Raw genomic sequence first — 14,976 nt, forward strand, 5'->3', positions numbered from 1 at the left:
GCTGAAAGAACTGATGGAATACTAACGTTATTTCTTCAAGGACACTGCCCTCCGGTGGTATCTCTGGAACTCCATTTCTGAAGTTGCGTTTTATGAAGATGTTTTAATTGTTGCTCTTCGTGCGTGTTCATGAGTCACAGGAATGCTGAGTTTGATGCAGTAAGGTCTCCACATGGTTTGGGGCTATTCTTTAACACGTTTTTGTGATGGAAAAACTCAATCATGATAGTTTCCTAACACAATGTCTTTGATTTAAACTGGTCATTTAAAATAATACCGCCATCCTGCGCCTCATTTATCTATAATTGACCATGATAGATTTCTTATGTAAGCTGCATGGGCATTTGGCGAATCCTCCAACACCGCAAACTAATCACTCAGATCCACCCCCCCTGTCTTGTCCTACCAGTCATGCACTGCAGTGCAAATATATAGGCACTTTGTTGCTTAATTCCTGTGGAAATGAGTGTACTGCAGTCAGATTTATGCAAGTGTCACAGTCCTAAGTGCTCCTCATGGATCACTCTGTCACCATCCTCTCTGCCTGCCTGCAGCAGGACTGCTGTGCCCACTGCTGTCAGAGAGAGAGGTATGATGACTCGTCTTCACCACTAGGTGGAGCTCTGACATTACCGGAAAGTTTCTGTGGCGTAAGAATTAGCTTTAGCAAATAAAATATAAAATAGATATTTCTTTCTCAAGAACCTGGAACTGGTAAGTTGAGAGAGGAAAATCTAAAATGTTCTGTAGATCAATGTCCAGGCTTTTTTTCAGCAGTGCACAATGTTTTGAAAAAAGCCCTCTACCAGATTGGGAGCTCAATCGATCTTTAACTGTGTCTCAACTACATGTTTGCTGTGCAGAAACAAAGATACGTGTCTTCTCATCCCATACAACAGCTAAGATTTAAGCAGTGCAGTCCATTTATATGTGGTACCAATTAAAATCCTTTACCTGGCTTGATCAAGCTGGCCTGTTGCACTGGAACCAACTGAATAGAACAAAACATAACATCTAACACTTGAGACATTCTCAATCTTTTTTAGTTTCATACCAGGACTGTCACACATCCATGTAATATCCTTGTGTGACTGAATCCAACAGGTCTTCTGAATCAATATAACACAGGAAGAATGAATCCATGGGATGAAGCAACTAAGTCATTGCTTATCTGTCGGTGTGTTATCACCAGCTCTGAGTGGACATGTGTCTTTCTGCTGGGTTATCACAAGCTCTGAGTGGAGATGTGTATGTCTCCTGGGCTCCAGTGCACATCAGCCTCCTGGTTTCATCATCGTCACAACGACTGATTTGAACGAGGACTGAATGGTAGCTGACCATTCATTACACAACAGCGAAGCATCATTCAGAGAAACAGTGATTTGGGAGAGGCATCGAGCTGTATCAGACAGCCTGTTCAGAACACCCAGGATGGAAGTACAGCGAGAAAGGAAAGGCTTTGTCAGACGTCAGATCTCCAGGAAAGTCAAACACAGCCAGCTCCTCGGGTTCTCCCTCATCTCACTTCCCCCTCCTCATAGATCACTTACTGAAGAGCTGAGGCTGATGGGCAGAGAGGAATGAGGATCTGCACTATGGAGATAGAGTATCTATAAATCCATCTATTCCCCCAGAGGCCCAGAGTTCTCCAGCTAAATCACACATGCACCCTGCATATTGCATCACTCCTCAGCTTCCAATGGGAATGCTGAACCCCGTGTACTGATAATGGGCGGGAGGAGTGGGAGGAGGAGGAGGAGGAGGAGGAGGAGGAGGAGGAGGAGGAGGAGGAGGAGGAGGAGGAGGAGGAGGAGGAGGAGGAGGAGGAGGAGGAGGAGGAGGAGGAGGAGGAGGAGGAGGAGGAGGAGGACACTATTGTATTCATCCTTAGAAGATCCCCGGATGGGGGTTTTGTTGTGACCTGCTGTGGTGAACAAGAATCCCACATGGACCACCCTCTCCCAGGGTGTGTGATGGACGCAAGCCACTAGGGGAACACTCTATTAATCAGACTCTCTCCCTCTCAGTACAGACTGCAGCGGGCAGGCAGGATCGCCAGACAACTCCAGGGAAATGAGCTCCCATTAAGTTATGGTAATGATTTCAGCCTTTATATCCCCCATGTTAAGTCAGCATTAATCAATTAATCATGGGGAGTTATGTATGTACGGTACACAACACGAATCAGTAGCGCTGCTATGTAGAGCTACAATATGTGTTGTGGGTCTATGCGTCGATGCATATCATAGTAACATTTCATGTAAAGACATTATCTTTACTCGTAGTTTCTAATGTGCCTCTCACACACCAACTCCATCATTAATAGATGGATATTGTAAATAAATATGATGACAGAACGATGTACTTTAATGATTTTGGACTCATTAAAGTACATCTTTCATGGCTGCCACATAAAATACGGACATCGATTTAGCTATCCCAGAAAGATCCAGATTTAACATTTTTCATAACATTGCATTTATACATTTTATTCATTTAGCAGACGCTTTCATCCAAAACGACAGTACCGCAGATCAAGGATCACGAGTGCCACAGTTGTACAGTGTTTGGGTGGTCAGAGTCAAGGAAGGATCTGTATCTACCAGCCACATCCTGAAGTAACCACTCCGCACCTCAGCCAGCCATGCTTTAACAGTGGAGAAACGTGAAGGCTCACCCCATGCTAGGACCACCAGGGCTCCTACAGGAGGGAACTACTCTTAGAAAGTGTGCATTGCCGATGAGCTGCCTCTGCTCTGCACGGCTGAGTAACTTCAAGATGCAGCCCTGAAACCCCGAGCCTGCTTGTCTCTGCTCCACACACTCATCTATTTCCTGTCTCTGCTCTAGTTATTCATCTACTTCCTGTCTGGACAGGCTAGGACAGGGCTGCGCATCCATGATGAGAGCCTGACTGATGGACTAAAGTCTATACAGACCCCCCAAAACTTCCGGTTCCAAATGAGAAGATCATTAACAATCCTAATGGGTTTGTATCAGATAATGTATGTTTGTCAATGAAACATTGAATATAACATAGTAGTGGAGACTAAATGTAATTTTTTGTAATTACTCAATTTGTATTTTATTTTTCATAGATGACTGCAGTTAAATGTTCCCCTATACTTGTGTATACTTTTCCTTAAACATTTTTTTGTTTTTTTGTTACAATGTAATGATTTTTTTTTTTTAAACAGCAAGTCATTGTCAAGCTCAAGAATAACTCACCCACCTCAAACCTCTTCTGCCAGAACTACATTGTAGATGTGGATGGAAACTAAGTAGATCTGTGTCGATCTATGTCATCCAGCTCATCACAAACGCACCACGACAGAATTGTTATTCCGCACGAGGCTTTAGACCAGACAGTAGAGCTGGATCTCCAGACGCGGAGATGGAAACCAGAGCTGGCGCACCTGGCCCGCCCCTGGTGGGACGCCACAAGGCCAGCTCCCCTCATCTGAATCCTCCTCCGCAAGGTGATTATTCCTCGTCTCCTTGGCGGCCGGTGGGTGATTCTGACCTCGTCTGGACGCCTGCCACCATATTTATTTTTTACTTGCATATGTGAGCAGTCATCTCTCCGCCATAATTGAATCCCTGAGAAACGCAAAGGTGTGTTTACTCTGCCTGATACTGCATCGGTCCACTCCGTCCATAACCTTATCAAAACCAAACTGGGGAAGAAAAGCTAAATGGAAAATGTGAAATGCAGAGCGGCAGATTCTGGGGCCCATATCTATGGAAATGTAAAGAAAGCTAGGTGGAGGCTCCTTTTCTCTTCTATTATTTCCACCTTCGACACGTCTAAGAGGCGTGACGAAGCCTGTGTGGTCTAAGAGAACTAACCTTTACATACGGAGGAGGAATCCTGCTCAGATTGATGTTGAGAAAAGGACTGAGAGGATTGCTCTCATAAAATGCATCTGAAATCATTTTCAACTTCGCTTTGTCAAAGAACACCAATCTTTCTCACCTTATTATATATTGTCAGTCAAAATGCGAACAATGCTCTGACGTATAACTAACAGCTTGGAATTCTCTGAAGACGAAAGAACAACATTAGGGTTAGGGTTACAAAGTTTTAAGTGAAACACTCAAAACCTCCGTCCAAGACGCTAGTTTGAGAAGTACGCACAGCAACCCTGAGAGAGCAACACAAGGTACCTCAAACTGACCACGGTCAGGAACACAAGGTTCCTCTAACTGACCACAGTCAGGAACACAAAGTACCTCAAACTGACCACGGTCAGCAACACAAGGTCCCTCAAACTGACCACGGTCAGGAACACAAGGTACCTCAAACTGACCACGGTCAGGAACACAAGGTCCCTCAAACTGACCACGGTCAGGAACATCGTTCCAGGGATGCAGCTAGATTATCGATCCTGCCCTCCTCCTCGTCTGGTGTGTTCAGTAGAGCTGTCTGCATAGCTGCAATGCTGGGAGGGGCTTTGAGTAGGTCATCATAGCTGCGATACTGGGAGGGGCTTTGAGTAGGTCATCATAGCTGCGATACTGGGAGGGGCTTTGAGTAGGTCATCATAGCTGCAATGCTGGGAGGGGCTTTGAGTATGTCATCATAGCTGCAATGCTGGGAGGGGCTTTGAGTAGTTCATCATAGCTGCGATACTGGGAGGGGCTTTGAGTAGTTCATCATAGCTGCGATACTGGGAGGGGCTTTGAGTAGGTCATCATAGCTGCGATACTGGGAGGGGCTTTGAGTAGTTCATCATAGCTGCGATACTGGGAGGGGCTTTGAGTAGGTCATCATAGCTGCGATACTGGGAGGGGCTTTGAGTAGGTCATCATAGCTGCAATGCTGGGAGGGGCTTTGAGTAGGTCATCATAGCTGCGATACTGGGAGGGGCTTTGAGTAGTTCATCATAGCTGCGATACTGGGAGGGGCTTTGAGTAGGTCATCATAGCTGCGATACTGGGAGGGGCTTTGAGTAGGTCATCATAGCTGCGATACTGGGAGGGGCTTTGAGTAGGTCATCATAGCTGCGATACTGGGAGGGGCTTTGAGTAGGTCATCATAGCTGCGATACTGGGAGGGGCTTTGAGTAGGTCATCATAGCTGCGATACTGGGAGGGGCTTTGAGTAGTTCATCATAGCTGCGATACTGGGAGGGGCTTTGAGTAGGTCATCATAGCTGCGATACTGGGAGGGGCTTTGAGTAGGTCATCATAGCTGCGATACTGGGAGGGGCTTTGAGTAGGTCATCACTGCCTAATTGGGGAACATAGTTGTCAGTGTTGTGCTGACAACTATGAATGTGCTGCCGAGGCCAGAGATGATCTCATTACCCTTTCCATTATAGACGGCGCCATTACCACAGTTACCTGGTTGTAAGCTGTTGCTGAGTAATGCCAGTTATAATGCCTGGGTGTATGTCTGGCACCCCAGGAGGCCTGCCTGCACGGGAACGGAATATTCCTGCTGTCCCCGTTTGCTGTATCTCCTCATGGATAGAATAACAAGATCTGAATATCGCCAGAGTGTCCTTCTGTTTCCTCTACACAGCATATGGACGAGAGGGAAACAGTAAATACTTTATTTGAAGGTCATTTTCCCTCCTTTTGACCAAGTTGCTATTTAAAAGATCTCAGAAGAGACTGACAGCACTGCAACAATAAACCAGTGTTTAACCTGTGAAGCATTCGGTGTTTCAACATTTACAGTATCTTGAACGCTGAATATTTTCCGTAAACAGAGGAATAAAACAGAGAGTCAGGTGGCTGAGCGGTTAGGGAAGCGGGCTAGTAATTTGAAGGTTGCCAGTTCGATTCCCGGAGCCAGATGACGTTGTGTCCTTGGGCAAGGCACTTCACCCTACTTGCCTCGGGGAGAATGTCCCTGTACTTACTGTAAGTCGCTCTGGATAAGAGCGTCTGCTAAATGACAATGTAAATGTAAATACAGATAGTAGTCTGGGTTTTGGTCTTTGTAGCTACAGGAGCAGAGTTTGGATCTCAGGCCTTGTTGGGCTGAGGTAAAAATGGGTTTTAAATCATATTAAATATATATAGTTACATATTAAATATGCAGCTTGGACACAGTGGGGCACAGAGCTCACAAGATGTGAGGCCGCTAGTGTTTTGGGTTGCTCTCTACTCTTTCTCTCTTTCTCTCTTTCTCTCTTTCTCTCTACTCTATTTTCCTCTGATCTCTCTTTCTCTCTGCTCCGACTTTAATTAGAAGAATCTGAGGTCGCCTTGGTAGCAGGTCTGGGAGGAATGGAAGGCAGACTGAAGCCTAAAGCTTGTCTCTACATGAACACACCCAGAGACAGATCCAGAAGTTGTGCCTGGCCGCTGCCGAAGAGACGGCTTTACGAGGACAGAGAGGAGGACGAGCGAAAAGAGAGATGGAAGTTAGATGAGGTCTCACATATTACAGCAAACTTGATGAAACCTACTGAACTCATAGTAATGATCGTTCATGCAGACTGTACAGTGAAATACAAGAGCTTTTTAAAGTAAGTTCCTCTCTCAATATACATTTGAGCAATTACCGCAAGAAAAGAAGTCAGAAATAAGTGCAATCATTGCTGTACAATACCCTTTACTCTGACAGGTGTGAAAGGTCCTTGATAACCATTCAGATACGATGCTGCTTAATGTGGTCAATGTTATTTGTCTGGGGTCCATTTTCAGACAAAGGTTATCAAGATGATGTTTAGCTATCAGTACTTAAGAGAACCTGAATGGTATTTATACTGTCAGAAGAAACATTTCCATGACAAATCCAAGAATTGAGGGAAATATTGGATCAGTAAGGCGAGCTTGGCTGGAACCACATATCTGCATACAAACATATCTTCCTATTACTGTAAATGTCAGCTATCTTCGCTCCATCAATACAGCCGCATTAACCAAGAAAAAACAGGAAATGTAGGAGAGAGAGGGGAAGACATGCAGAAATGGCCTGGGCTGAAATCGAACCCGGGTTGTTGTGTTGGGTTCTGGTACGCTCTCTACCCGATGAGCCCAGGGGTTCACTTTCAATCAATCCATTAGGTTCAATATAGATTCTCTGTTAACACTACTTGTTTACTCAAACAGATGGAAGCAGATACTTTTTAAAATATTTTTTTTTTTTTTTTTTTTTTTTACAAGGAATTGAAATTCTAAAAGAATGTGCAAGACAGACATTCATCACGAGTGTTCAAGTGTTCTCTGAGAGCGGAATTTCGAATCATTTTGTGTTTTGAAACACTTCTGTTTCTGACCGCATGCACTCTAATTTGCATGTTCATGAACATCTCTCTCTCTATTTCTCTCTGTTTCTATTTCTTTATTTTCACCTCCTTCCTCGTGAGCTCCCTCCCATCCTCATCAAACATTCATGGGGACACTCTGACTCCCTCACGTGCTGCACTGCCGAGCTCGCCGAGGCCATAGGGGTCAGGAACCTTGCCCAGAGAGAAAAGGACAAGAGAGAGAGTAGGAGAGAGAGACTAGGAGAGAAGCAGAGAGAGAGAGAGAGTAAGAGAGAGGCAAAGATAGAGACTAGGAGAGAGAGAGACGGAGGAAGAGATTTAGAGAGAGGATAGAGAGGCACAGGGAAAGGACAGAGTAGGAGTGAGAGAGACACAGGCAGAGAGAGGAGGAGAAAGAAAGAGGCAGAAAGATGGAGATTAGGAGAGAGAGACAGAGGCAGAGAGAGGAGGAGAGAGACAGAGGCAGAGAGAGGAGGAGAGAGACAGAGGCAGAGAGAGGAGGAGAGAGACAGAGGCAGAGAGAGGAGGAGAGAGACAGAGGCAGAGAGATGGAGAGTAGGAGAGAGAGAGGAGAGGGTTAGACTACTCAAGCCTTGGGCATTAAAAGCTCCTACAGAGAGAGTCCCCTCTTTGAAGTGAAGATACATTATTCATCTCAGTGGTTGTGTGTGTGTTAGGGAAACGAGAGAGAGAGACAGCTAGCAAGAGAGAAAGAGGTATAGAGAAATAAGGAGTGATAGATGAGGAGAGAGTATTCCTGGTGTGTTGTCTGTCCTCATGTCCAGGTGTTAGTCTTGGGTCTGGGTCCCAGGGTTGTGAGGAGATTGCTTCCTCGGGGCTTCAAGCCCACCTTACTGTCTCCACGTCCTGGCTGGGTTACTAATTCAGACATAGCTTGAGGCAATTCTGTTCACCAAGAACCATAACTACAGTGCTGCTCAAAGAACACAAATGATGTTTTTGGCCATAACATGGATGCTAAGCTGTAATTGGAGCACGCTCCAAACATATCACTCTAAAATGTGTTTTCTCAGCAGTCCAGTGTCAACATGTGGAAACACGCCATGGACTGTACTTGCTCAGCTTTAGAAAGTAGAAGTTTGTGGTTTGGGGTTTTGGACAAGGGGTGAATAAAATATTGAGTAGATTTCACTTTTTCTCCAAGACTTTTCCAAAATGTCAGCAGTTGAATCTTGGGAAGGGATTTTCCGAGCAGCAAAATCACATTTAAACACTGTTAGGAACTGGAACTGCCAAGCTACAAAGCTTTGAACCAAAACGAAGAATGTCATGTATTCACTTCATTGGATTTTCTTATGCTAAAATTGATGGTTTGATCAACTTGGACACCACTTGAAAGTTCCTCATAGAAATTGAAAGTAAAACTGTCTTCATTGTCAACTTGTTACGTCTCATAACCCCCATGTTGCCTGATGCCAGACGTTGTTTCAGTGACCCATTGGGCTGTAGAGATCAGGCTCTCTACAGAACATCCAGCCCTAGCTCTAGGTCGCACTCGCCTACAATACAGGCAGGGACTAAGATGGTGAAACGCAATTAAAAGAGTGATAGAAAATACACGGCCAGGTACGAGGCATGAAATTGCGAAGCGACATCAAAGGCCTAGCCAGTTACAGGAGCTGCATTCTAACACAGTCCAGACGCCCAAAGCCTAAATACTTCAAAGTCATATACTGTATGATTGTTGAGGATGTGTGGTTGAATATGAAAGATGAGTGTTTTGGGAATGGTGCTAAGCTGACTGAACAGGGCTCCATGTGCCTTAGTGAGGGTGTAGTCCAGTTGGCTCTCGTGCAACAGTGGTTGTAGTAAAAGGCCATCTGCTGTTATAAGGAACCAAATGCATAATTCACTACAATAACTGGGTATTAACTCCAACTGCAAATAGTGAAAAGTGTTATCATACTCTTAAGAATGAGTTTACTCTCCTTGATCTACATCCAATTAACTCACAACCACTGTGGAACCTCATAAAGGAAATTACTTCATAAAGTCTAGATGAATTCTTCATCGGCCCGTTATGAGAGCTACAAGATTTACACTATCGCTGGTTTGGAGAGCCTTGTACAAGTGTGATTCAATCATTCCCCCTCACGGTTAATTACTCTGTCCAAGCATCAAAGCTGGTAAATTACTGATGAAACATAAAGTAAACAAAATGGGAATCTCGTTTTTCTACGGGGGATTGAAATATCAAACAACGCATTAATTTCCCTTAATACTGCAGGGCTGCGAGGCATCGGGGGCTTTGCATTTGTTCGGCGCAGAGCCTCTAAAAACCTCTCTCGCTTTTGAACACAGACTCACAGCTCAAATCTGTTTGGTTTCCCTCTTGTGTGGCTCCCTGAAGCAGCATTCCACACCAAAGCAAACCGTGCTTTCAATTATGCCATACAGCTTATTTGAAACAGGGCTGTGGTATGGTCTCATTTGACTGTTTATTGTGAGCCAAATACTCATAGATAACCATGAATGGCGGGGTATATCTTAGTTGGTTAGAATTCTTGACTAGACTCGAAAGGTCACAGGGTTCAAATTTTCTCTGTGCTGTTCATGCTAATTCACATATTGTGAATTTGTTGGTTCTGCTCTGAGCTGCATTCAGTCACTGTTCAATCAATCTCCTCACAGAAATATTTTCTCAAACAACAGAAAGATGTCTCTGAAAATGAAATGAATTGTAAAATATATTACAGATTATATAAGATTCCATTAGTAATTACAATCCAACCAATCCAAGTACAACCCAAATAAGTCCTTAATAGATGTGTTTATCCAATGGTTGCTAAAGCTGTTTGTTATTCAACAACAATATTGCATCTTCTATTTTTTTGGGCAGGAATCCTAGTTGGCTTGATTTAGTTTCTGACCTATACCTCTAAACGGTAACAGGAGAGGGGAGAATTGCGGGTAGAGATGATTAAACCACTGGGTAACCAGCTGGAAAAATGACAGTCAATAAGGGACACAGGCTAATTGTTTGTTTCATGTTGTCGACTGGTCCTGCCGCCCTATGTCTCCAAAGGCGGTTTACGCCACTCTGAGTATGTGACGGTATTAGCATAATCTGTCCATGTGATTGTGTCCCGGCTGTGGTGACAGGAGGCTCCACCAGGTGATTGGGTTCTGCCACGCTCGCTGTCAAGGAAGGCAAGAAGTAATCAGAGTAGCGGATTAAAATGCAGGACAACAAACAGTTGACGGAAGCTGCAGTCTGACACCAACCCTGAACCCTGGGTGATCACCTGCGTGTTCGAGGATGGGGCAGGAGGAGGGGTGACAGGGAGAGGTTGTGTGTGTGTGTGTGATGTTACTGATGTGTGTGTGTCTGTTTGGTTCTTCCTGCTGTGTTGCTCAGGGGAGCGCAATTAGGGTGACACATGTTGAGAAGAGGGTGAAGTAGTCGTGGTGTTGTACTACTGGTCTTGCTGTGCGAAAAAAACTAATTTGTAAGCCAGCTATGTACCCTGCTGACAGAGGTAAGATATACAGTTCATAACCATGAACATTGAGGTTTACACTTAACCTAGGAATGGCCAATCATGTGATATAGTTTTTATAGCACTTAAGTGTTTCTGTGTCTTCGATGCAAGTTGCATTTCAGAACAATATTGAAAGTAATCGGTGATAAATGAGGGATAGATTGAAGATATGACCCTCGTCCAGCCACATATGTTTGATAAAACTACATCCCTAACCTTTCTCACCGTGAAAGCACCGAGAGCTGATGAATATTCATGGTCGGAACTTAATCAGAAACTGACGATTCTCCAGACGCCTGGGTGGATTGTGGGTACTAACGAGCTGGCTGCGGTGGCCATCTGTTCATGCGAGGCTGTGATATATCAGTTAGACGCTACAGGTGCTCTCCGGCAGCAATAATGCCCGTCTCAGGTCAGCTAGAGACACAGGCATCGTCCTGTTCTTCTCCTCTTCTCTTTTAGACTTTTTAGAAAGTACATCAAATCCTTGTCTTACATAAAGTATGTTAAATATTAAGGTACTGTCATGCTTTCTGTAAACAAACATCACATTACACTGTAAATGTTAAATGATCACTCATGAACATAACTGGACCTCTAAAGATAGATGCAGACACCCATTTCCATAAAGTTTAAATTACTGTATTCTCACTGTAGACACGGCTATATGCTGAAGGTAATAAATGGCAAAAGTAGTGAAATGGTAACGAGCAAAATAATGATATACAATATCTGCCATGGAGAAACGACCATGCCATTGGGATTACTTCCAATAATCACTACAGCTCTACACGAGTTTGTCACTTGGACTCTAAAAGTTATGAGCAAGTTCCTATGTCATCTTTGACAAATGTTTCTACTGGACTGCCAAATGAGTGGCTTTGCCAACAGTACGTGAACACATTATAATCTTGCTAATGTACGCATGGGCACATTCAGATGATGTATTGCCTATTTCATTACTCACAATTTAATTATGAAGAAACAGAAATACACTAAGAATGTATGTGTAAAAGTGGCAATACTTTACATTAAGGTTACAGTTAACTACTATGCCACTACATAGCAATGCTTATAGTAACAATGTTATTTATACTTCTTTACGGTTTAGCATGACAAAACTAAAACTTGGTATGAGGTAGGTTGGGCTTTCCAGGAATAAGTGGAACAATCTTCATCTGCCTCTATACAACATCCACATACAGTACATCCATCCCCAAACTGCCTTCTTACTGAAACCTTATTCTTGCGTTTGTGAAAACACTTAAACCCTTTTAATCACGTAGCAATTATTATGTATATGTTTTGATATAGGTATTGCTACGCAATTACATTGCTTTGTAGTTATTTAAACTTTTATTTACACTGTTGCCATAATCTTCACTTCAACATTTTAACATCTGGCTTATATGAGTGTCAGAGTCTGTCAAGGATCTGTCAACTGATGCAAGTTTATTAGATGATGAAGAATATGTTGGAATACTGCCTCATCACTCAAGTATTTACCCCGCATCCTGTGAGTCTGCAAGATCTCCAACGCCTAGTCAATCTCTTTGATTTAAGACCCCAACCTAAAAGTACTATACTGCTACATCTTAACAATGCCACGCGTTAGGACCAAATTAAAATGACATTTATCATAATGACGTCGTGATTTATTTTACTTATCAAATGCGCTCATGCTTTGATATATTCTATTGTTCAAGTGGGAAGCATGAATCGATTTCATAACCCTAACCCAGTGTTTACAAAAAAGGGGTTCAATGCATGTTTGCAGGCCGTGTTTAACTTGTATAAACAGTATGTCTATTTCTGTTTTCCTACGGGGGCCCTAGTAGATCATAGTTAAAAGCTCTAACTCAGCTTCTAACAAAGTCCTGACACATTTCTGCGTGGCAGGTCAGGCTCTTTGTGATGCAGATGTTAGAGATTCCAGGGACACTGCCTCATGAGCAGGCCAGACCAAGTCTCACTGCCAGAGTATAAAAGCCTCTGGGGATAGATGTCGGAAAGCAGAAGTGCACCTCCAGCACATAGCAGCAACAGTTCACCCTGAACTTCACCAGAGCCCAGACCTACCTCTCCATCGCCATGAGTCAGAGTCCGGAAAGAATCTCTTCCTACCGCCGCCACTTTGACGGCACCAGCAGCATGGCTGTCCAAGTCAGGGTGTCCAGCCCATCTCCCTCTCGGAGACAGGCTCAGCCTCGCTCAGCCAGCTACACCGCTAATGCCACCAGCAGCTTGCGAGCTGGGAGCGTAAGCCGGAGGACCGCGTCGTCGACTCGCAGGTTCCCGGCGCCCGCCGTGAACTCCGCAGCCCTGTGTGTCGGCTATGGAATGGAAGCTCCGATCGACCTGGACGCAGCCTCCGCGGACAACCAGGAGTTCAGGAGCACCCGCAGCAACGAGCGCCGGGAGATGGTCGTCCTCAACGACAGACTGGCCGCCTACATCGAGAAGGTCCGGTCCCTGGAGCAGCAGAACAAGCTTCTGGAGACGGAGATCGAGGCCATGATTAACAGGTTCGTGAAGCCCTCCGGCCTTCGCATGCTGTACGAGGAACAGCTGAAGGAGCTGATGAGGATTGCTGATAAGATGAAGATCCAGCGAGACTTGGCCATGGCTGCTAGGGACGCCATGGCCGGGCAGCTGGAGATCATAAAGGACAGATACCAAGAGGCAGTTGAGCAGAGGAAGCTGGCTGAGATGGATGTGGAAGCTTTCCGTCCGGATGTGGATGCAGCCACTGCCGCACGAATCAGCTTAGAGAAACAGCTGGAGCAGCTGGAGGTGGAGATCGAGTTCTTACAGAAAATCCAGAAAGAGGAGATCGCAGAGTTGTTGAAGCAGATCTACGCTGCCCACACCAGTGCCCAAAGTGGTTTTGGCATGCCCGATCTTTCCGCAGTTCTGAAACAAATCCAAGCTCAGTACGATGACATCGCAGCCAAGAATATGCAAGAGATGGATAGCTGGTACAGCTCTAAGTTCGAAGACCTAAACAACAAGTCCTCAGGGAATGTGGACAAAGTTCGAAGCGTGAGAGAAGAAATCACCAACGCTAAGAAGGATATCCAAAACAAAGAGAGGGACTTGGATGTTCTGAAGACCAGGAATGACGCCCTGGAAGCCCTGATCCACGAAGCACAAGGCAGGCACAAGAAGGAACTGGGAGAACTCAACGCCAGGATCCAGGCTTTGGAGATGGAGTTGAAGTCCGTCAAAGAGAAAATGGCTCTGCTTCTGCGTGAGTACCAAGAGCTCCTGAACGTCAAGATGTCTCTCGAGATAGAGATCACAACCTACAGGAAGCTGATCGAGGGCGAGGACTCCAGGCTCACCGGCATGGTACAGAACCTATCCCTGACTAGCAACAGCGTTAGCGCCTCTAGCGCTAGCATGAGCTTTGGAAACGCTGGTAGCATGGCGGTGAGTGGGGGTAGTGGACTGGGTGGAAGCAGAAATGGTGACAGCACAACAGGAGGCACAGAAAGTAGGGCTGCTAAAAGCAATGGTGCAGGTGTTAGCAACGGAGCTGGGGCCAGCGCTGGCACAGAGGCTAGCAGGGGTGTGGTCATCAGCGCCGGCACAGCCCAAACCTCTGCAAATGGAGCCCGCGCCGTGACCTCGGAGGAACAGGCCGTGGAGATCACCGAGAGGAAGACGGTGCTGATCAGGACCATCAGAACCGAGGGGGACGTTCTGGAGCGAGACACACTGGAGCAGACCATCACCACCTCCGGGGCGGCGGACGCCTCCGAGCTCGACCAGGCCTAGAGGACCCTGGGCCTCTCACCCCTTGACCCCTCCCCCAAGCTCCTCCCCTCCCCCAAGCTCCTCCCCTCCCCCAAGCTCCTCCCCTCCCCCAAGCTCCTCCCCTCCCCCGAGCTTTGCAAGGACAGCTCCCGACTCGAGACACAACTCTGTGAATGTCTGATCTGACATCGTGCTCTGTGTCTCACCTTTCATCGCATCCCTCAGACGTAAGCTTTAAATGCTATGCAGTGCCTTCCCCAGAGCAGTGAATAAAGTTATCAGCAACGAATATCACAAAGGTCTTTTCTTGATTTAATTTTCATGCAGCAATCATTTTAAGTGTGTTGATGCTTGTGTGTGGTTGTGTGGGGAGGTGATGTGAGTGTGTGTGAGGGATGACGAGACCTTCATAACCTCTCCCTCTTTTGTCCTCTCTGATTAATAATTGGAGAGCATGGAAAGGGGAAACATTAGCATATGTTTAGAGC

At 45.4% G+C, this 14,976-nt stretch overlaps 2 protein-coding genes across 2 annotated transcripts in view; both read left to right on the forward strand.

Annotated features, from left to right (window-relative positions):
- Nucleotides 1-14,976, forward strand: part of LOC134016109 (inactive dipeptidyl peptidase 10-like) — a 65,175-nt gene that overhangs the window by 10,075 nt on the left and 40,124 nt on the right. The window lies entirely within an intron of this gene.
- On the forward strand, nt 12,755-14,562 carry LOC134016102 (glial fibrillary acidic protein-like). Its single transcript, XM_062455507.1, has 3 exons — nt 12,755-14,174; nt 14,217-14,312; nt 14,349-14,562. Exons 1-3 carry the CDS (start codon nt 12,821-12,823, stop codon nt 14,507-14,509), a joined length of 1,611 nt encoding a protein of 536 aa, XP_062311491.1. The 5' UTR covers nt 12,755-12,820; the 3' UTR covers nt 14,510-14,562.

Source organism: Osmerus eperlanus, chromosome 3 (genome assembly GCF_963692335.1).
Source record: "Osmerus eperlanus chromosome 3, fOsmEpe2.1, whole genome shotgun sequence".
Taxonomy (NCBI): domain Eukaryota; kingdom Metazoa; phylum Chordata; class Actinopteri; order Osmeriformes; family Osmeridae; genus Osmerus; species Osmerus eperlanus.